Source organism: Fonsecaea multimorphosa, assembly GCF_000836435.1.
Source record: "Fonsecaea multimorphosa CBS 102226 unplaced genomic scaffold supercont1.4, whole genome shotgun sequence".
NCBI classification, from domain to species: Eukaryota; Fungi; Ascomycota; class Eurotiomycetes; order Chaetothyriales; family Herpotrichiellaceae; genus Fonsecaea; species Fonsecaea multimorphosa.
In genome coordinates, this window is record NW_015971638.1 from 1,315,590 (window position 1) to 1,337,555 (window position 21,966).

At 50.1% G+C, this 21,966-nt stretch overlaps 10 protein-coding genes across 10 annotated transcripts in view; 5 read left to right on the forward strand and 5 right to left on the reverse strand.

The window, feature by feature from the left end:
* Positions 1 to 1,763, forward strand: part of Z520_03131 (uncharacterized protein) — a gene marked incomplete at both ends in the record, with an annotated part of 3,099 nt that extends 1,336 nt beyond the window's left edge. The window contains one exon of the mRNA XM_016773644.1: positions 23 to 1,763. Coding sequence (XP_016635701.1) covers positions 23 to 1,763 — 1,741 coding nt within the window. The remainder of the gene's footprint in view (positions 1 to 22) is intronic.
* A 962-nt stretch (positions 1,764 to 2,725) lies between these two features.
* On the reverse strand, positions 2,726 to 5,018 carry Z520_03132 (uncharacterized protein; the record flags this gene model as incomplete). Its single annotated transcript, XM_016773645.1, has 3 exons — positions 2,726 to 2,868; positions 2,936 to 3,079; positions 3,278 to 5,018. The coding sequence occupies 3 exons, from the start codon at positions 5,016 to 5,018 to the stop codon at positions 2,726 to 2,728; spliced, it is 2,028 nt and encodes a 675-aa protein (XP_016635702.1).
* Positions 5,019 to 5,761: 743 nt separating this feature from the next.
* On the forward strand, positions 5,762 to 7,393 carry Z520_03133 (uncharacterized protein; the record flags this gene model as incomplete). Its single annotated transcript, XM_016773646.1, has 2 exons — positions 5,762 to 6,205; positions 6,254 to 7,393. The coding sequence occupies 2 exons, from the start codon at positions 5,762 to 5,764 to the stop codon at positions 7,391 to 7,393; spliced, it is 1,584 nt and encodes a 527-aa protein (XP_016635703.1).
* A 934-nt stretch (positions 7,394 to 8,327) lies between these two features.
* Positions 8,328 to 10,039, reverse strand: Z520_03134 (uncharacterized protein; the record flags this gene model as incomplete). The annotated part of the gene is made up of 4 exons (XM_016773647.1): positions 8,328 to 8,483; positions 8,535 to 8,979; positions 9,037 to 9,420; positions 9,510 to 10,039. The coding sequence occupies 4 exons, from the start codon at positions 10,037 to 10,039 to the stop codon at positions 8,328 to 8,330; spliced, it is 1,515 nt and encodes a 504-aa protein (XP_016635704.1).
* Positions 10,040 to 10,955: 916 nt separating this feature from the next.
* Z520_03135 (uncharacterized protein) lies at positions 10,956 to 11,405 on the reverse strand (the record flags this gene model as incomplete). The annotated part of the gene is made up of 1 exon (XM_016773648.1): positions 10,956 to 11,405. The coding sequence occupies one exon, from the start codon at positions 11,403 to 11,405 to the stop codon at positions 10,956 to 10,958; it is 450 nt and encodes a 149-aa protein (XP_016635705.1).
* Positions 11,406 to 11,993: 588 nt separating this feature from the next.
* On the reverse strand, positions 11,994 to 12,632 carry Z520_03136 (uncharacterized protein; the record flags this gene model as incomplete). Its single annotated transcript, XM_016773649.1, has 1 exon — positions 11,994 to 12,632. One exon carries the CDS (start codon positions 12,630 to 12,632, stop codon positions 11,994 to 11,996), a length of 639 nt encoding a protein of 212 aa, XP_016635706.1.
* Positions 12,633 to 13,959: 1,327 nt separating this feature from the next.
* On the forward strand, positions 13,960 to 15,950 carry Z520_03137 (uncharacterized protein; the record flags this gene model as incomplete). Its single annotated transcript, XM_016773650.1, has 4 exons — positions 13,960 to 14,623; positions 14,687 to 14,837; positions 14,905 to 14,955; positions 15,050 to 15,950. 4 exons carry the CDS (start codon positions 13,960 to 13,962, stop codon positions 15,948 to 15,950), a joined length of 1,767 nt encoding a protein of 588 aa, XP_016635707.1.
* Positions 15,951 to 16,859: 909 nt separating this feature from the next.
* Z520_03138 (uncharacterized protein) lies at positions 16,860 to 17,512 on the reverse strand (the record flags this gene model as incomplete). Its single annotated transcript, XM_016773651.1, has 2 exons — positions 16,860 to 17,320; positions 17,374 to 17,512. 2 exons carry the CDS (start codon positions 17,510 to 17,512, stop codon positions 16,860 to 16,862), a joined length of 600 nt encoding a protein of 199 aa, XP_016635708.1.
* Positions 17,513 to 18,106: 594 nt separating this feature from the next.
* Positions 18,107 to 18,955, forward strand: Z520_03139 (uncharacterized protein; the record flags this gene model as incomplete). Its single annotated transcript, XM_016773652.1, has 1 exon — positions 18,107 to 18,955. One exon carries the CDS (start codon positions 18,107 to 18,109, stop codon positions 18,953 to 18,955), a length of 849 nt encoding a protein of 282 aa, XP_016635709.1.
* Positions 18,956 to 19,145: 190 nt separating this feature from the next.
* Positions 19,146 to 21,930, forward strand: Z520_03140 (uncharacterized protein; the record flags this gene model as incomplete). The annotated part of the gene is made up of 3 exons (XM_016773653.1): positions 19,146 to 19,281; positions 20,518 to 21,124; positions 21,177 to 21,930. The coding sequence occupies 3 exons, from the start codon at positions 19,146 to 19,148 to the stop codon at positions 21,928 to 21,930; spliced, it is 1,497 nt and encodes a 498-aa protein (XP_016635710.1).
* Between the last annotated feature and the right edge of the window lie 36 nt (positions 21,931 to 21,966).

Here is a 21,966-nt window from a genome sequence, read left to right on the forward strand (position 1 = left end):
ATCAGGACCTGAAGCAGTGCAGTGAGGCACTCGAGGCGGAAAGCAAGAAGTTCGCGGCGTTGAATGACGCCTACAACCAAACCGTGGCCACCCTCAGCAAATGCAATGACGAGCTAAAGAAGGTCCGACAGGAGGCAATTGAGTTGCGTTTCTATAACACTCAAGGCGGCCAAGAATTGCAACAGAGCAAGCGAGAGGTGGAGCACCTCAAGCAGCAGCTAAACGACTGTCAGCAGGAGTCTGCGAACATCATGCATCAGCTGAAGCATTTCCAAGAGACGGCCGGGAACCAGCAGCCAGTGGCAGCTGAAGTCAGATACTGGAAAGACCGAACAGATGCTCTCTCGATTGAAATGGCGAATCTGCGTCGCGAGAACCTCGAGGCCAATGGAAAACTTGGAAAAGTCCAGGACAACTTCAAAAAAGGCCAAAAGCAATATCATCGCCTGAAGGAAGACCTCACGCAGCGACTAGATGCGAGAGAGGAAGCCTACAAGGCCCTCGAGAAACAATTGAAAGCTGAGTGCGAAGCACGCGACAGAGACAATCAGGAAAATCCCCAAGTCAAAAGCCTGGAGGCACAGGTCACGTCAAGGGACATGGAGATTCTGGAGCTGAGAAAAGAATTGGTCGAGTCGGCTTTCCAAGCTGCAAAAAGCACGCCAAAGTCAGGCGCTCTAGGCTCTGACCCCTTTGTTGCGACACTCCCCAAGCCTGACATTCATAAAATTCTCGCCAACAAGGAGCAGATGATAAAACAACTTGTTATCACGAAAGGTCAGTATGAGAAAAGACTCGAGGTTCAGGACGACGCTTACAAGAAACTCTTGGAGTCCAATACTAAACTGGAAAGCAAAGTCGCGTCGCAAGTCCAGGAACTCGAGAACCTTTCGAAGAGCAAGGACGAACTCGAGAAGGAAAAACTGAGGTTGGAGGAAGAGAACAAGAAGCTTGAGAAAGATCTGTCCGAGGAGGCCATGGACCATGCTTTCGACACCGAGTTCTATGAAGAAGGCAGAAAATTCTGTGATATAGCCGAAAAGAAGGCTAAAAAGCTGGAGACGCAGCTTGACGAAGTGCAGGCGTCGTTCCAGAACATGCAACTCGACTTGAAGTTGAAGGAGAACCAAGTGGACGCAGCCCGCATGCAAGCAGATCTGTACAAGGAACAGGCACAAAATATCCAAGGCCAACAGGAACCGAGCACGCAGCATGCCAATCCACAGACACCGAAGCCTCGACCTCAGAAGCGTACCGTCAGCGGAATGGACGAAGATGGAGAACCGGATCAGGGCCAGAGCACAAAGAAGAAGATCTTGACCCCCCGCAATTACCATGGAACCCTGCTGTCGAACCGACTTCGCCAGGCACAAGGAGCTCAGGGATCTCAGCGACCGCAACCTTCGGCATTCTCACGCCTCCAGACGCGGCTCCTTTCTTCGCCTCTCCAGGCACAGGCGAATCAGCCTACTCAATCGCCGATACTCCAACAGCTCCAGCCGCAGATATCAAGTCCAATAATATCACGTCTTCAAGCGCAGGCAAGCCAGGCCACACAAGCGCCGGTCTTTGAGCCTCAACAAGCGCAGGCAACTCCCCCGTCGCAGGCGTCGGTCTACGAATTTGACCCGCCGCGGCAAGTAAACCCGCTATTCCCACGTGTCCCAGCGCAGGCAACTCAGGCCGCACCGTCACAGAACGAGACTGGGCAACAAGCTGAAGTGACCATGGACGACTCATCCATCATCTCCGAAGAAGAGTAAAGAGTGACGCACAGCAAAGCGCACACACGATCCAGTCAGGTCATAGACTAGATATTTCACAAATCACGAAACATGAAACCATGCGAAAGAAAAGGAGTCAAAACAGACTCAGTGGAGGATCAATTGGGAACACAAAGGAATCTTGCAGTCGACAAAGACATGCAAGCGAGCAAGCGAACAACAAGACGTTCAAAGAAAGGAACTGGCATGGGGTCAAGGGAAATCAGATAGCACACACACACACACACAAAAGAAAAGAGTCAGGACGGACTCGGTGGAGGATTTTATGGGGAAGTCGGAATCAAGGGATCGACAGGGCTGGCGAATTTGCAAATGGTGATTCAAGGAAACGACTGTATGAGAAGTGAGTCGGGACGGACTCGGTGGAGGATTTCATGGGTTCATGGCGGCTATGCGGGATCACACACAAAAACACATTGTCAGAGTCAGAAATCACAAAAGGGCGCAAAAGCAAGTGGCATTGATTAATTGAATTCAGAGAGGATTCGCAAGCGCAGGCAAATCACAAGGAGCGGTCGGTCGGGGAGAATGATGGCTGCGAGAATGTCCTGCGATGTGCTGATGAGAGCGAGAAAATGAAACTTTTTGATCAATCCATGACCTTTCTGCTCTTTCTCGCGCGTAGTTCGTTCTGCGTAGGAGATGTAGACGATGACCTGAGGTTGTGCGCAGGCAGATTCTGAAGCACTGCGCCAGACTTACAAACTAGCAAGTAGCCTCACTGGGGGAGTTTCGAAGGCCAAAAGCCCAAGATCCCAAATCCTGTCCACGAGTGTCAAGACTCATGCGTTTGACTCGAAATGATTTCGATTCTCGAGTTGCACTCATCCATTCACAAGCCAGGGTGTAAATGTATCCGGATATCCCTTCATTTGGTCATTTCTTTTCCAGTTTTGCAGCCCGTCAATCAATCCTCCATGTCCCCTGCAGGTGTCTTTTATTTACTTTCCAAACCCGCCCTCGAAATCTCCCCTGGTGACCCTCTCCAGATTAATCGCCGCAGACACATACGCCAAGTGACTAAACGCCTGGGGCGTGTTGCCCAGCTGTTCGCCTGAGAGGGCGATTTCTTCGCTCAACATGCCTAGAGCACACATACTCAGCCGAGCTTCATCAAGGAGGAGGAAAGGTCAACGCAGTGGAAAACTTACCAACGTGGTTGCGAAAGTTTGTGACTGTTTCGAACATGGATTGGGCGCGCTCGAGGTACTTGGGGTCGTATTTTGCGGCGCGGATGAGCGATTCGATCAGCCAGAGCGTGCACATTACGAATGTGCCTTCGCGGCCGCCGACGCCTGCGCAACAGTCATTGGATTGGGGTCAGTGACGATGTGTTGATGATTGAGGCGGTGGGCAGGGATAAAGCCAGGGTGCAGGACAAAGAGGGTGGGCAGGGATAAAGATAGTGCGTGGGGCAAAGACAGTGAGCAGGCATAAAGACGTGTGTAGGAACAAAGAAGAGTAGGCTAGGTTTACAGGATACTAGTACTCACCATCATCGGTCTGCTCATGATCATATCGAAACACGAACCCGGCGCTCGTAAGTCCACCCTTTTCCGGCGTCCTCAATATCCGATCCAACGTGCCCACAAACTGCGGATCATTCGGACTCATGAAAAACACCAAAGGCGCAATCAACACGGCAGAATCCAAAGTCGTATTCGACTCGTAACTCTGCACGAAGCTATTCATCTGGTAGTTGAACCCCTTCTGCATCACCTCCTCGTATATCGTGTCTCTCGTCTCCAGCCACTTGTTGCGGTTGGGACATGGGAAGTTCCGCTTCTCGGAGAGACGAAGGGCGCGATCCACAGCGACCCACAGCAGGATTTTGGAATACGTGAATTGTTGCTTGCGGCCCCGAACCTCCCATATGGACATGTCGGGTTCGGTCCAAACCTCGCAGATGAAGTCGGTGAGATAGCGGATGTCGCGCCATTGGGCGTACGAGATGGGTTTGCCGTGCTTGTTATACAGGTAGATGGAGTCCATGAGTTCGCCATAGATGTCAAGTTGGACGTGGTCGGTGGCGGCGTTGCCGATGCGGACTGGAGTGCTGTCTTGATACCCACTGAGATGGTCGAGTGTGAGTTCAGGCAGGCATGTGGAGCCGTTAATGCCGAACATCAGAGGAAGGTGCTGCGTCTCTCCAGCAGACGCCGCCTCGGCCTTTTTGCGCCATTCCGCAATGCGGGCGAAGATGAAGTTGATATATGCTTCCGCCTCTGCGGGAAAGCCCATCTTGAGGAACACATAGACCGTGAAGCTCGAGTCCCGGACCCAGGAGTAGCGGTAGTCCCAGTTCCGCGGTCCGCCGATGGCCTCTGGGAAAGAAAAGGTTGGCGCCGCGACAATTGCGCCTGTAGGGTCGTATGTCAGGAGTTTGAGGATGAGCATACTCCTCTCGACTTCTTGCTGGAAGCGTCCGCGGTATAGGCACGCCCTCACCCAGCTTGTCCAGAACTTGTAGGAGTCGTTCTCAAGACTCATCACAAGGTCTTTTGTGAGATGTGGAGCCACATGACGATTGCACATGATCATGAATATTTGTTGGCCTTCCTGGAGATCGAAGCGAGCCCGGAAGGATCGCGTTCTGCTGTCGCTGGTAGCAGATTCGCCGAGCTTGAAGGGCTGGAACATCTTGGGTGGTGAGCTAATCGGCCGGTCGTGTGTGCAGTATGTGGCGTGGAATTCTGGGATGTCTGAGGATCCTTCTCGATCCTTGTCATCGGGAGTCCAAGTAAGAGTCTGGCGGTATATGCCGTCCTCGCCCTTGACATCCGTGGCTCGCATAGAACCCTGATCACGAGCATAATCCGGGCGGGGAGACAGTTCAATGTCGATGGACATCTTGCCCCGGACGCACTCCACCTTCCTCACCAAGGTCGACCCGCTCCATTTCTCTCGCAGCACTTTGTTATGCTTCGACACGGCAAAGAAGTCTGTGAGATCGACCACGCCGTCTTCATCAATCCATTTCGTTTGGAGAAGGTTGGAGGATGCTCGGTAGTTCTGTTTAGAGACTGAACTGCTCTGCGGGCTGATCTTCCAATGCCCTCCCCCACCTTCGGTTGTATCAAGCACATTGGCAAAGATGGAAGGGGAATCGAAGTGAGGCCAGCACATGAAGTCAAGGCTCCCATTCTTTCCAACTAGGGCGCACGTTCGCATGTCCCCAATGAGCCCATAGTCTTCAATCTGGAGGGGTTTTCCTTGTCGAGCCATTTCGCCCATGATGAAACAACTGGCTATGAGATCTCAAAAAGAATTGCAGAGAAAGGACAGAGGTGGCAGGGTACCAGGCTGGGGAGGAATCTGGGGGAAGCTTCGACGTCGAGGGTTTCACGTCGGATCACGGGAACATACAAAAAGAGACGAATACGGATGACTAAGGAAGAGGGAGAGAAGAGTAGCAGATGTTGAGGCCCAATCCAGACCCGAGGTACCTAGTATTTTCCCGATTCATCAATTCGATACTTGTCAGCCACTGATCGGTCACTGATGTCACCCACACGCTGGATGAAGTAATCTATCAATCTTGGAGTTGGTTGTGGAGTTCAAACCAGCTTTCTTATCTGATTCGAGATGGTCTTTGATAGACACTAGCAGCGGTCCGGATAAACTGCTCCGACGCTAATAAATAGAATCACGTGCTTCTCTAACTGCTCTAACGGGGACTACTAATATTATGGGGCCGCATTCAGTTGCGCTGACACCAAATCTCCATATTATCACCCCTGTTTCTCGATCAACGGCAACCCTCATTCATCCCAAGCCGTCATCTTGGACCTTTCGTCCTTCTCCATACCCGCTGTACCTTCGCAGTTGTTCTCATCTCCTTCTTGCTCTTGCCTTAGACTTCAGGCTACCAGTCATTCGTTCATACTCGCCGCTCTTTCCGTCCAGTGTCATCTTTCCAATGACTTGAATCCCCCCTTCCGCGTGCTCACTTCGCTGCCCTGTCTCACATCCTGTCCATGGATACCACGCCCTACAGTGACCACGCTTCAAGGCCTTCTTTCACCGCTCCGCCGACGACTCCCACTGGCAAGAACTCTCCGTTCATAAATCCTCGTCGTAAGTACAAACGGCGAGGTACTGGCTCCATCTCCGACACCAAAAGCGAAGGCTCAGAAGATGAGGCAGGTTCCTCCATGTCAGAATCCGAAGAACACGAATTAGGGCTGTTGGAATCAGATGTGGATGCCGACGATGACGGAGAAAGCGGGTTGAACAAACATGAAAGACGCAAATATCTCAAAGGAAAGAGGCGGCGTGATGGACTCGATGCGAGGATCGCTGGTACAACAGGCATATCCGAGGATGAGGCGCGGGAGGCCGACAAAAATGTCGTCCGCAACCTGGTCATCAATGCCGTCCTCATCGGCCTGTGGTATTTCTTCTCTCTGGCCATATCCATTGTGAGTCTGAAGTTATCGATTTCTGCAAGCCACTGACAATTTTGGCAGTACAATAAGATGATGTTCTCATCCGATCACCTCGATTTCCACTTTCCGCTCTTCGCAACCTCGTTACACATGGTCGTTCAATTCATCTTGGCCTCATGCATCCTTTTGATATTCCCCTCCTTACGACCGTCGCAGCCTCATTCGCAGATATATGGAAACGAAGCACAGCCCTCCAAACCGCTAGTCACCCCTCTATTCTATTTCACCCGACTAGTGCCCACTGGGACGACGACATCCCTCGACATTGGCCTGGGCAACACCTCACTTCGCTTCATCACCTTAACATTCTACACCATGTGTAAATCCTCAGTCTTGATCTTCGTTCTTGTGTTCGCCTTCCTCTTCCGGCTGGAAAAGCCCTCTCTCAAACTAATACTCATCATCCTCACCATGACCTTTGGAGTTCTCATGATGGTGGCCGGCGAAACGGCTTTTCATGCTCTCGGCTTCGCGTTGGCCATGTCCGCATCCTTCTTTTCAGGCTTCCGATGGGCCTTGACTCAAATCCTTCTTCTCCGCCATCCTGCAACCTCCAATCCATTTGCCACGATGTTTTTCATCGCTCCCATCATGTTTGTCACGCTGTTCTTCATAGCATGCGTCTCCGAAACCCCACCCGCTGTCATCACAGGCATTACCCTCCTGGTTAGGGAACACGGGATCGTCAAAGCTCTGCTTCTGTTGGTTGTTCCGGGATGCATTGCGTTCTGCATGATCGCAAGCGAGTTCACTTTACTCCAACGCACCAGTGTCGTCACCCTCAGTATCTGTGGCATCTTCAAAGAAGTGGTTACCATTAGTGCCGCGGGCATTGTGTTCCATGACGAGCTGTCTATGGTTAACATTACTGGGTTGATCATCACAATCATCAGCATTGCCAGCTACAACTACTTGAAGATTGTCAAAATGAGGGAAGAGGCGAGGGAGAAGCTGAAGAAGAAGGATGAGGAGCAGTATCGCGAGTTGGATGATGAAGATGATGATGAGGTCAGCAATACTGCAGCGGCAGATTTCACGTCACTCCATGATGCCAATAATGCAGCACGCGACCTTACGGGCTCTGGCTCAGGTTCGAGATCCGAACCCATTCCGAACAGCGCTCTGGGTCCGTCAGCGAAGAGAAAGGAAAACATAGAATAGAGATCTTGTTCACTCAGCTTGTGATTTGATAAGGTATGTTTGGGAAAAGTGATGTTGGGGGCTGCGAATGTCCGCGTCCTCGAGTGATGGGTTCAGGCGGTGTTTTAGACCGCTAAATTGCAATCCAATCCAACCTACTGAATGCCACAAAATTCCTCATTCCTGCCATTCCTGCCCCTTCAAACCAACAGTGCTCGTTATTCCTCCTTACTCACCGGAGAGAGAGATACGTCTCCCCAATCCGGCGATATGATAAGCCAACGCGAGCACTTCCCGTTGCCTAGTCCCGCCGACTGCTCAATAGCGATAAGGGCGCTAGTAGACAATATATATCGCCATATAGTGTATTGGGGTGAGTCGTGCTGAAATCTGGAGCTTCGCAAAGGCTATGCCTTAGGCTGTACATGTGTACAGAATAGATTTGGACGCTGTGATTGGCTGGCGCACGCAGGCGCGCTGGAATACCTCTTCCTCGTTGTTAGTGCTAGCAGGACAGTTAACTTAGCAATCAATCAATCACTCAATCAATTAGTTGTACGGATATCTACCTGTTCGGCTGTGTTGTTGTTGTTGTTGGTGGTTGTGTTGTGTATATACAGCTCCCCCTACCCACGTACGAGTTGGCTCCCCATGGCCTTGAAGCCTCACCCCAGTTCAATAGTAGCTAGTAATTAGTAGTCTAAATTAGGTCGATTAATAAGCTTACTATATAGGTTATCAGTAAAGTAAAGTTAGACTATAGCTAGGCTATTATCGTTATAATTACTAGGTATAATAGTAATATCGTCGAGTTCGTTAAAAGAGAACGGCCAACGATTCTCGACTAGTATTAAGACAATATCTCTCTACCTTGTAACTTCCATACGAAACTGAAACTGAGGTGAAACTGCGAAAGGTATAGCGTGACGGTCAGGTCCATTGTCGATGATCAATATCACTTTTCTAAATGCCTTTTTACCTTGACTTGAAGCCCGGTCTGCTTATTGAACCAAAAGTCGCTTGTTCTCCATCCATTCTCTGGGTTGATAAGCTCTAGGTCAAATTGCCGTAGGACCGAAGGTATCAGTTTGTGCAACTCACTGAGCGAGATCTAGAGGCAACCTTTAGGATGTAGATGGGACAAAATGAGGTGATAACGTACGTTCTTGCCAATACAAGTCCTTGTTCCGGCTCCAAAGTTCAGCATGCAACGGTCCATATTCTTATCATTGTCTTCAAGCCACCGTTCGGGAATGAACTCATCAGGGTATTCTCCAAAGATGAGTGGATTGCGTTGTACCACAGCTGCATTCATTCCGACTCTGTAGCCTTCTGGGATGTGGTAATCACCCAGAACCAACCCGCCTCTCGGTGTATGGCGGGGCATGGTAAGCCCAACGCTCGGGTGTAATCGCATTGCTTCCTTGATGCAAGCGCAGAGGAACGGTAACTCAAGGGCTTCGGCATACTTTACTGGTGAACTGATTTTTCCGTTGGCGGCTGCATCATCTAGTTCGACTTGAAGCTTTCGGTAGGCCTGTGGAGTGTTCATCAGGTAGTAAAAGATGGCCCGCATTGCGATGGCTGTAGTATCCGAGCCGGCAAACCTTTGGCAGGAAAAGGTTAGCAAAGGTAGACAGCAGTGATGGCACAAAACTCCTTACAAGGCAACATATGCTTCGAACTCGACTTCATGCACACCAAATTCGACCTCATCGGCCTTCTTTTGTGAGATTTCAAGCAACTGCTGGAGGATATCTCGCCGAAGGATAGGATTTCCTGCCGAAACACCTTCAAGCCTTTTAGCGACGCACTGTCTTGCTGCCGCCGCGATATGATCGATGGCTTTCAGAGCTTTCCGTACATTGGAACTAAAAATTGCCGAGCCGAGGATGAAAGGCCTCGTATATGCAGGAGCAATTCCGCTCAGGCAGAGCACTGGCATTAGTGTGTCGAGAGAAGTAATGTAGTTGCCATAATCAGAGGCGTTCTCCATGAATCCGAACATCCCCCCGAAATAAAGTTCGCCAATGACATCGAAAGCATACCTAGGAACGGAGACATTAGAGATAAACAACGATAGAGAAGTTCCCTGGGACTGTGCACTTGCCATTGAAGCCACTCTCCAAGATCAAACGATCTTCCAGAATTGGCAAATTCCTCTAATCGTTCCATGAAGAGTCTTGAACAGGTATCAATATATCCCTCAGACTGTAGTATGTTCGAGAGGCTGTATATGTGATTCACGATCCGCCTCCTCTTGGCGTGAAGCTTCTCGTCCGTGACGCTGAAGTGGTCGGGGTATTTCGAGAAGGATTTGTTCCACCAGACCGAATAGAAGTCAGTCTTCGTCAGGGGGCCCTGTGTGCGATAGAGCTTTTTGATGGCCTCCGGGTCTGAGCAGGCGCATTCATCTGGAGCAATTCTGACCAAAGTTCCGTACTTTTGGTGAAGGCGTCGCTGCGTGAAGTCCATATCCCCACGCCAAGTGTAAAAGAGAATCCAGAATCTGCTGACAGAAGCAAGCCAGGGCCCGGGGACGTTACTGAGGGGGTGGAACAAGCGAGTATATGCTATCCATAGGAGCCAATAGATGATGACAGTAGTTGGAAAGAGGTACGACAGGTTGAACCAAATCCAATTGGCAGCACTGGTACTCAGCAACATCTTGACAGCAAGTATACGTGGCGGAGTGGAAATAGTATGCAGTGATAAAAGGAGAAGAGATGCATCTGAAGTATGATATGGCAGCAATCCCTAAATTTAAACTCCCACGGCCAGCAAAATCGAGCAACGGGGAAGGCTCCAAGTTGTCGAAGCTCGAGACCTCCATATTTCCCCCACAACTCCGCTCACTTGGTCTCGTTTGAGTGGAACTGGTGTCTAGTTGTGGAGAGGAAATCTCGCAAGCTGTTTATCTTCCAAGGATTTGTCATTAGAGTGCGGTTACCCTAGAAGATGACGGATTTTTTCTAGCTTAGCTATGGATTTTGGAGGCAAAACAATAAGAAACTGGGTTTGACTTAACAGAGAGATACTCATTAGAGAAAATACTTGGGGGGGGGGGGGGGGGGCTGTCATTGGGCATACTATTCTTGATCCATGACCTCCCAAGCACGCCTCTTCGTTCTATTATGTGTCGAAACTGGAACCTCATTTCCAATCAAGGTACAGCCCAGTTCCTCGGGTTCATTAAACTCATTCATTGTCAACTGTATCTACCGCTGCCAGTCAGAGAGACATGAGCCTAGCTATAGATCTGCGGACATAAAGCCGAAGTCGGGACAGTTCGTCACAAAGGAATTGCTGTATTTCAATCCATGAATTGATCTGATTCGCTGGATTCGGTCCACCAAGTTGTGGGGGCGGAGTTGTGGGGTGGAAAGACAATGTAGGGGATCTTCGTCTTACTCTTCGATGAGCGTGAGAGCTATCATCTAACGAGAAGTAAAAGCTATGACCAATTGCGGCCGGATGATGACCTAGTGAGTGATTGGTGTTTAAAGGGTGGAGAGAGTACTAATAGCAGTAGGGGTAGCGTCCGCTCGTATATCGCTGCTGAAAGCACACACGAATTGAATTTTCATCTCCCGACACAAACAAGTAGGAATCTCCGCAACTCCTCCATATCCGTTTCGTCGTAGCGGTCCAAGATCTTACTCTCAGCCCGAGACCTCGCATTTTCCAACCCCGAAAGAGTTTCGGCCGCATCTAGCCCCATCTCAGTGGATTCCATTCGTTCGACGAAGATTCGACAGAGCAACCAGTATTCGGACGCGTGGCGCCAGAACCCAGGCCTACGCCAATTCTCGTTGTGATAAGGCCCCTGGTCCCTTTCTACCACAATACTCAACTCTTCTTGACTACTACGAGCTTCTGTCTCAGGCTCAATGGAAATGTCGAATGAAGTGATCGAGCCTGTGTTTGACCGATCAATACCCAAGCGGCGATTCCATACCGCACGCCAATTCTTGAGACCCTTTCGAACAGGGCCAAGTCTCTGTCTCATGTCGTCGATTATTCCATTTCCCATATTGAACATAAGGACGTGAAATGCTTCCATTGGATCAAGTCAGCAAGATGGAGACCGAAGATTTGGTCCAAATTGGGACGAATACTCCAGATACTTACCAGACGTGACGGCGAAATGGTTAATATACGCTTCATGGGCGTATATATCAGCGGTGGGGGGGTCGATCTCTTCTCGACAGAAAGCCTGAATAAAGTCAAGCAACGACGAACACTTCTGTGTCTGTTTCCTTTGCGTCTTGCATAACCACCATTGAATTCCCAAGAAGCACTCTTCCGCAGAAGAGGCCTGGAAGCATCTTTCGGGGGATGCTACATCCATCCTTAACTCTCCTAAGACCATTCGTGGCGGGCAATTGTTGAAAATGACGAATGCCGTATCAATCATGAATATCCAGATGAAGGTCCTTAGGACGGTAAGTGTGGAACCAGAATATCATAGCAAACCTTACCGGATCATTTCTTCTGTTTCAATAAAGCTTTGCCAGTCGAAGTCGCCTTGCGATACGAAGCGGTAGTCTCGGTGAGCAGCCCGAGATATCCCGACATCACGGCACACCTGTCGAATCTAAGCTATATCCTTCCATTTGAGTCAATTTGTGGCATAGTTACTCACGCTGACCAAGGTCACAAAGCGCTGTCTCCTTATTCTCTTCTTGCTGCTATTGGTTCCGTTCCAATGTTGGTAAATACACATGATGCAGGCTGCTTGAAGGAGCTTGATCATGTTTCGTCGGTCAACCTCACACGGCCCGCCTTTGATTTGCTCTAACTCGTCGAAGACCAATTTCTCAACAACATTTGCCCAAAGCTTCGAGTCTGCGCAGTCCTGGGATGTTGTCGAGTGACAGGCTCCCATGATAGTCATTGCTGCAATAAGTATACTCGGAGTCCGTAGTGGGTCGAAGAGAGGTCTGTGAATTGTTGGCCAATTTGGATACCACTTCTTCCAGTATATGTCCAGAAATTTACGGAGCTGAGGAGGTGAAAAGAAATCGATGCATGATACCCCCGGAGAAGATGAGTGGTCGAATACACCAGAGCCGTCGACCTTAGGGCCGTGAGCTGATGTCTCAACTGCCTGGACAATCTCAACTGTCTTCGTCGCAAGCGGATCGTTTGCCCAAGTTTCGAGACAATCCATTATATCCGTTGCATGAACAGTAGGAAAGCCATTACCTCCCTCGAGCGCCATGTCTCCCAGAGTGTAGTGAGCGAGATTGACGGACATTGGGGTCTCTATGTATTTCTCAGGCGCAGGTAAATCACCGAGCTGAGGAAATAGTAAGTCCTCAAGGCCAACATCAATCTGGGTCCACAAGATGGATTCCTGGAGCGTAAAAGAAGAACATCCTAAAGCCGTGCCATTCTCAAAAGAATGGGGCAGAGAAAGGTCCTTTGTAAACTCCAGAAGGAACGGAAACGACCGCGCTGGATCTGCGTCCAAGTCAAACGCCGGAAGGAGCGGACAAGTGTCGAGTGGTGTTTGTACCAGAGTTCCGCCGTTCTCTGGAAGCCTTGTTGCGCTTTCTGGGGGGGTTTTGGTTACGGTATGAGGATGGAGGAAGCGGTAGACACAAGAAGTATCGCTCTTGGCACAGTTCTTGCAAGGTTGGGCATAGTCGCAGCGTCTCTTTTGGGCGGCACACCGTCGGCAGGCTCGATGCCTTGGGACTGTTGTTCTTCTGGGGCATGCTGAGAAACAGCCTTCGGAGTGTCGTTTCAGGACATCACTGCGATGCACGACGATGAGATCCGTTGAATGAAGAAGGGGGCCATGAATACACTCACCTTCGTTTGTAGCATTTCCCACATTTTGAACACTGGAAGGGAAATGTGGAATCGTCTAGGGTATTACTGTATCAGCTTCAAGTCTTCGAGCAAGGCTTCTCTGCAGCAGCCCGAGAGTGCCAGCTGTGCACATACGCGCCTGAAGATGCCTCTGGAGATGATCAGGGCGACTGTAGGTCCTGTGACAGACAGGGCACGTGGACGTCGAGTCACAAGTTGGCATTTTCAGATTATTTGTTGATTTATTTGCGTGCGCCTTACGACCAAACTTGTATCGTGCGCGAATGCATAGACCTGTCAGGTTTCCGGAAAGTGGTCGACCAGTATCTCAGAATAAATATGAGAAAGAAGGATGGACGCATTGCAATGACCTTTCGGATGTGGGAGTTTTCAAGGCTAAGGAGGCGAATGGCAACAATTCCTAGATACCGAGTACTCAAGCCGCAGCCCCCGACCCCTTTGGGGCTTGGGGTACCGAGGGGCAAGCGAACCACCAGGGGAACGAGCCAATGGCTGCAATTGGTTCCTCACAACTACCGAGATCCACCCCCACAAGTCCGCAAAGGTTGATTGGGACTCGGAGCTCGTTCAACCTGGGGTAGAGATGTTGTCACCCTCCATCCCAGACGTATCTGTCTCTTGACAGCAACGTATTCGTGTCTCGCGTCCACTGAACGTAATGTATATCAAGGCGGATGTCCTCAGGTTTGGGGACTTTTCACCTCCTTCCTCATTGTCCTGATCTGAGAAGCAACCAATACTTCGAGATGGGAGAGGCTCAGGTATCGCAACAGGAAAAGGTCCCAGCCAAACCTACCTCAGCACCAGCCCTGCGTCAACCCAATGCAGACTCGCCTATCACTTCAGGGGATCCCATTGTTCTTCCACCAGGAATCAGCTCCCAGACTTTCAAGTCTTTCACCCAACGGCTGGTAGATATCGTCGGACAGGAAAATGTAACCATCGTTTCAAAGGCGACAGACCTCTCTCAAGAGAGCTACCTGGATCCCAGTAAAGCGCATGATATGTTTCATATACTCGATGCGCAGTACTTCGTCAGCTCGGCGGTCGTTGCGCCCAGAGACGTTCCGGATGTCCAAGCGATTATGCGTCTTTGCAACGAATTTGAGATCCCAGTTTGGCCCTTCTCCATTGGCCGGAATGTTGGCTACGGAGGCGCAGCACCCAGAGTCCCTGGGAGCATTGGTATGGATCTTGGACAGCACATGAACAAGATCCTGGAGGTGAATGTGGAGGGCGCATACGCACTAGTGGAGCCGGGAGTTAGATTTTCCGACCTTCACGACTACTTGGTCGAGAATAATCTGAGGGAGAAACTCTGGATTGATGTGCCTGACATTGGTGGAGGATCGGTACTTGGAAATACTTGCGAGCGTGGGGTGGGCTACACCCCATATGGAGATCATTACAGTAAGACAACAGGCGCTGCACAGATTCAACTCTGTCGTGATAGCTGCTGACCATTCCCTATAGTGATGCATTGCGGGATGGAGGTGGTCCTGCCGGATGGCAGCCTTGTTCGCACAGGAATGGGCGCGTTGCCAAATCCTGACGCAGATCCCGGTCTGGGGCCTCATGCACAACCCGGCAACGACTGCTGGCAACTTTTCAATTACGGATTTGGGTATGCCGGTGTTGTGCCACCTGTTCATTGAATTTGTCGGAGCCGACTGTGCTAACGTGTTTTGCAGCCCATACAATGACGGTATCTTCACACAGCCTGCTCTCGGTGTTGTGGTAAAGTAAGTAGAGCTCGGATCAGCAATATTGCCACAGGCAATCCTCCCCAGCCAACTAAGCAACGACACTGACTATTTGGCATTTCCAACGGAATAGGATGGGCATCTGGCTTATGGCGAACCCAGGCGGCTATCAAAGCTATCTTGTCACGATCCCACGAGACGAAGACTTGCACCAAGCGGTTGAGATAATTCGCCCCTTGCGGGTCGGCATGGTTTTGCAAAATGTGCCCACTCTTCGTCACGTCCTCCTAGATGCTGCAGTAATGGGCGACAGGAAGACGTACAGCAATTCGACGAAGCCTCTGACCGACGCTGAAATTGACGGAATTGCCCGGAAGCTGAATCTGGGGCGGTGGAACTTCTATGGCGCTTTGTATGGCCCGCCACTGGTGAGAGAAGCCATGTGGCAGGTTGTCAAGGCTTCTTTTGGACAGATTCCAGGCGCGAAGTTCTACTTCCCCGAAGACATGCCCGACAACAAAGTCTTACAGATCCGGGATGGTACACTGCAAGGCATTCCTTCGCTGGATGAGCTCAAGTGGGTGGACTGGCTACCGAATGGAGCCCATCTTTTCTTTTCGCCCATCGCAAAGGTTTCTGGCAGTGATGCAACAGCACAGTACCAACTCACACGCCGGCGAAGCGAGGAATTTGGCTTCGACTTCATCGGCACTTTCGTCGTGGGAATGCGAGAAATGCATCACATTGTCTGTATCGTCTTTGACCGAAGAGACGAAGACTCAAAGCGTCGGGCCCACAAATTGATCAGTACATTGGTGGACGATGCTGCGAAGCGAGGTTGGGGTGAATACCGCACACATCTTGCGTTAATGGATCAAGTTGCCGCAACATACAACTTCAACGGCAATGCTCTGATGAAGTTGAATGAGACAGTCAAGAATGCATTGGACCCAAAAGGGATTCTAGCACCGGGAAAAAATGGAATTTGGCCACAGACATATGACAAGGCATCGTGGAGATTATCCCCACAATAGGGAATACATACGGCCAGAATCTCACGTCGACGAAGACATGGATGAACACGTCATCCCGTACCCTCCTACACTCCTGGCTCCTGTCGTAGATCGTCCAAGGACTACAGAGTCATTCTAACAGTTGACAAAGGTTCTCTAGCTAAGGGAGCTCCTCCTATTTAGATGTCAATACTTTATCGAGTGTCGTGGTCAATATCGTCAATTATAGGCGAGTGTCAACCCATATTGTACTATTGGGCTGGCGGTGCAGAGAACGAAGAACAAGGATAGCTAGGTTCTCTGGCGAACGAAGATATCTGCAGTAACAGACGAAGCATCGGAAACGACGGTGGACATTCGCACTCGAGTTAGGACACTGCGTGAGTTTCAAGAAAAGCGACGAGATCGACTTTTGAAGCATCAAAATGCTTTAGTATGTGGTCCTTCCCTCGAAGGAAAGGCAAAAAGGGTCTTCACACAGATTGCCCGGCCATTCAGCGGCGAAAAAGATTTGCAAGAACCAAGCACGCGCACCGCAGCCGCGTCAAACGCAGCGCATCTAGATGCCATTCTGTGAGGCTTGCACGCTCCTCAGAGAAGACGAGAAGCTGATCATCGATGAACAGCCTAACGGGAAGCTACACGCAGGCGGAGGTCGCGAAGATAGAGCGAGTTTTATCCACAAGGCTACTCGGTGGATACTCCTCCTGCAAATCAAATGGCCATATCGCTTTCAAGTCATCCTTCGATTCAGACGTCTTATTCGCACTAGACTAAGCTGGGATGTTGGTGCCGATAAAGACCACCTGGACGGCAGCGAACCTGGTCTTGTCAATCTCAACGCCCCAAGGGTCGAGAAGGTACGACTTACCCAGCTGTGGCAGCGAACACATCCGCTCTAGTAGCTTTTGTCAAGGCCAAGAGACCTACTTAGAAGGTAGCAGTAAATGCTGCAATCAAACCCAATCTGGCCGGCATTGGATGAACGATATACAGCACAACGATTGCTACCACTGGTAGTATTGAAGCAACCACTGTGCTGATGACGTCCGCGGCTCGCTCCAAATGCTCATCTTCATAATGATGGAGGTCGGCGTCCGCATTCACTTGGCTACTCTTCCGAGCCCTGCTCCGATGTCCCAGCACATTATGGTAAGGACGCAGGCATGTCTTTATCAGCGATTTTGTAATAATACTGAAATCATGAACCGGGTTGACGGATATCAAATCTTCTCTCAATTTTTCATCTTTCCAGATGGATTTATCGAGTCCCAAGAGATAGTCGTCGGGTAAGCTTGGGTCAGTGAGGTTTTTAGCTAGTATATCCACATCGATGCGCCTCGGCCTTGCCAAAGTTGTAGATATTTGGTGATATCGGAGAAGGGCATCGTCTGCGTCCCCGTGTGAGCGGGGAAGCCATATCGGTCAAAGTGAGAGCACAGACCATATCTTTCAAGCTTCTCCCTGATCTCGAGCGCCAAATTCCATTGTTCAGAGTGATTGCCCTGTGCGACAACATGTTGTAACTTCCACCAGTCCCTCGAATACATCTGTCGATCTCGCTGACCACTCTGTGCATCCATTGTGGCCTGATCACGAAACCTACGCTCTAAATTTGACAGCTCTGCCTGTCTGTAGAGCAGGTCCTGGGCTCTTAGTGCCTGAAATGATCTGAAGTTTGCAAGGCTTGGTAATGTCGCCATACGCTCAGCAATCTTCGCATAGCCTTCCATCTTTTTGGTGTTTTACGCCTCTGCGCCTCTAATCAGGCTGAGGCAAGAAGAATTGATAAGGCTTAAAAAGTTCTCAAGCGGTGCCGCCTCATAAGTGGCGCATCTCAACCAATCGTAGCTGTACTCAAGTCGCGTGCGTTTGCCATGTCCAGTTCGACAAACAATGGAGCTGAACACATGATCCCTACTAGGTATTAATTCTCGAGCAGCTTATTGCGACCACCACCTCGCTGTATTCAACCACGTCAATTTCTATATCTTCTTCATCAACTCTATGAACCCAAATCCAGGAAGCCAAATGCCGCATCTGCTCGAGTAGCTCTAGTAACTTAGCTTAATCATTACCTGTCCTCCAGCACAGCACCAAAAAGCTTCCAACAGCTCGGTCGCTCAGCACAGCCTCGCCGCTAGAATCTGCAACTAGAGTGCCAACAGTTGCCTCCTATGTACGTTATACACAAAGGTATACAAAAGTTGGCAAGCAGTATTGTTAACGGTTTCTACGACGACGTCGTTCACGAGCAAACACATTCCCACGCAGCACCAGTCGACCTCGAAGATCGAGACTACGAAATGGAGGAAGACGAATTCTACTACCTCATGCCCGGGTTCCGTCTCGATACACTCACAATACCTCGCCTGCGCGCGATCCTTATCTACCTAAATATCCCTTATCCTACCTGCGCAAAAAAGGACGAGCTACTCCGGATAATGGAAGAAGAAGTTCTACCGAAGACGAATGACATTCTTGAAGCACAAGTGAGGGCTCGGCGATTGGGCAAAGACGCCAGAGTCGTTCTCCTCGAGGAAGGTGTCATACCTAGATTCAGCCGTCCGGGTTCGTCTCCGGAGTTTGCTAAAACGTCTGCACTAGATGGCCACAGAGATGGCGACAAAAAAGGTTTATGTCTTTCTAACATGACAAATGTGGAGTCCAAAGCACGGAAAGACACTTCCAGATCTAAATCAGCGCCCACCCTTTCCACTTTCCAAAGATTCCGGGGGTCCCATTCCCAGACCTCGAAGAACACTTTCACCAACGCCATACTGGATGCTTGCAGTTTCGGGCCATGTGGAAACTTCGTGTCGACCCATTTGCTCCAAGATTTGGGCATCAGCCTGCCTCCGGACGGTGTAATTGATCTAACAATTGAAGCGGTTGAGGAAGGCCCAGTCCAGGCAGGGCTCACTTACCGGGAGCGCTTCAAAGTTACAACCAACGAGGTAGAGACCTCCTGTTGGGACGCGAATGGATTGAAGGCCGTTGGGAAGACTGCACCTTTTATACCTTGAAAGGTGGAACGAAGAAGAAAGGTAAGGCAATGCTCAGAAGTAATACTTAAAGTCAATTTCTCATGTTTGTTTGCAATAGAGGTGATGAGCCCGGCAGACCTCGCAGAACTTCAACGCCGACAGCGTCTCAGCGAGGAACTTGATTTGGAGCGTAACCAAACTGACAACCACTCTGCATCAGTCAGCCACCATGGCCCGCAGATTCCAGATAGCGGAACTCCAGCAAGTGGGCAGACTCCTTGGCAAGGTAGTCGGAGATGAAACGATCCTTCTCGCCGATACTGCTGCGTTATGGGGGTTTTTTCTTTTGGAGAACGGCAAAAAGAGTACGTCAAGGATATGTAAGGACCAACTTACTGGAATGGAACCCCCTTGTAGAATACGAATGGATATTCTGAAATACGAATTTTCGCATCAACCGAATTGCTCCAGGCAACTTGTCCGTGCGCCCAGGGGCTGATTTTTTTTACACAACCGTTGCTGCGTAGAAAAAGGAAAGGACTCTTTCGAGGGAGGGAGAGGGATGACAGAGGGGCAATCATTTTGTGGTGAATTGCGGGTCTGATACATCAACGGAGGAGGCCTCCTTACGGCGTCCGCCCGCAGGGTTGCGCGGTCTAAAAGCTCCGCAGTCAAAACTCTACGGAGACAATTCGAAGCGCAGAGACACGATAAGGTACGAGCCAATAATGTGCCTATCTAGTATCTACCTATATCTGTACGAGTAGTCCTCCGAGTCCTCCGAACAGCGAAGAATAGCGTCACTACTTGTGGGGACACACAAAGAAACTCTCGAAATGCTTGCATAGACCTATCTAGAGAGCGACCAGAGCTCGTCTATCTAAAGGCGCTGCCGTGGACGAGGAGCCGATTTCGGATCCCATGGTCAAAAGTTTCAAAGCTACAGCTCTATGAAGAACCGTGTGAAACTCGTTGGCACTGGCGCCAGATGGCAAGCGGCGGCCTAACTGCAGGGGTTTTTCCCCAAAACAAAATACTTCACCCAGCAATGTCAACTGTACTTATATCGGACACCACGTGAAGGCGCGAACGTATCGTCCCAGCTGCCGGCGGGAAGAGTTGCTTCGGGTGCTCGTGAAGGGCGATGAAGTTACCATGCAGAATGCCAAGAGAGGCTGAAACTTCTGTTCTGTAAATAGCGCGCCCCGTTCGCGGATCCCCCGGTGGCCCGGTGGCCCGGTGCCCCGGTGCCCCGTTGCCCTGTTCGAGCAGACATGAACACGGACGTTCAAGTTTCCGATCTCTGAGGGAGGTACGTTGAAGTCACACCTTGTTTGTTACATTTATATTCGTCGACTGGCAACTTTGAATCCATATGTATCCAACGAAAGACAAGCATGCTCTACAAGTGTGTAAGAGCTGCAAAGCCCGTAAGAAGCGATGCGACAAAAGGCTGCCGGGTTGTGGATACTGCAGAGCTCACGACCTTGTCTGTGAATACGAGGAGGGAGTATTACGAAGAGGGACAGCCTCCAATTATCACAACAACGAGAAATGGAGACAATGGAAACCGTCGAGATTGACAGAGCCAAACACATTAGCTGGCAACGATCGTAACGGGAGCCAAGTCCCTCCCTCCTGCTTATCCTCTGCTCTTCCGGTATTGGGAAAGGACGAGAAATTGGGTAATACAGACTGGATTCAATTCCAAGATGTCTTTAAGGTCTTTGCACTCTCACTGGACGAAGTGGCCGATCGATTCTTCAGCGGCGTTGCTACCTGGCTACCCATCATCTCTCCGCAAAGCTTTCGCAAAAGGCTTCAACAGTTCCAGGAGAAGACATACTCTCCCGAATTTTCCCTTCTCCTATTGGCCATGTCTATCATCGTCATTCACCCTCTCGAGCGCTCATCACATGCGTCTTCAATAGGCTTGGATGACATTTATCGATTCACTAAATCAACATTTGCGCATGTCCAAACAACGACTGACATCTCGGCGACAATGATACAAGCAAGTATCTTGATAGCAGCTTATGAATATGCTTGCGGAAGATTGCAAACGGCCTATATATCTATTGGAGTGTCTTCCAGGATGAGTCACGTCATCGGTCTTGACCAACATAAGCCTAAATTTGACACCGGGTACACGGATTTAGAATCCCTCGAGGGGCGAAACATATGGTGGGGTTTGATCATCTTAGAAAGGTGAGTTTGAAGTTGCATTAATTAAAAGCTGAGAGGTTGATACTCCCCACAGACAAATTCTCATCGAAGATGGAAGCCGCTTGAGATGTTCAAGGACATTCTTTCCCTCGGATGATGTTCTCCTACCTTCACTTCTCGACAGCCTGGATGAAGACGGCCGTGGACGGAACCAATGCCCCTCAACCATCCTGCCTATCGTGCGTAGCAGTAACATCGACGCATTCGGCCGCCAGGGTCAGGTAGCGCACTTTCTCGAACAGATGATGTCCGTGCTCACGAACAAGGATGAGGACGATATCAAAATTTCAGCGTTAAGAAATATCGATGATGACATGCAGCAGCTACTCGCCATCACAATGAGCGAGTATCGAGGGCCTGGGTCTCATTGTGGGGCTAACGCGACTGCCTTGAGGTTGGTGCTTTCCCCTGCTGTCATCGACGAGGTGAAGAATTTGACACGAAACAGGACACTTTACCTCATTCATCAAGCAATCTTCGAAATATCAAGTAGGTGTACGATGGCAAAGCCCATGAATGCACTAGATTCTGAGGGTTCCCGTGCTGCCATGGATGCGACTGTCAACATGATGGCTGAGGTTGCCAAAGACCACTTGACGAAAATTACAAACATCGATCGACTTCCGCCTTGTGCGGGCTACAACTTTGAGCTGTGCGTAAGGCATCTAGAAGCCCGTGAGAGCCCCTCGGGTCATGATTCACATTCAAACGGCGCTTTGAGTGATTTGAAACAAATGGTGGGCACTTTTCGACGAAGATGGCCGAAGCACGGCAGTACCACTTTGTGATTCTGTATCATCAAAGAGTACGACATGGCTACGAGG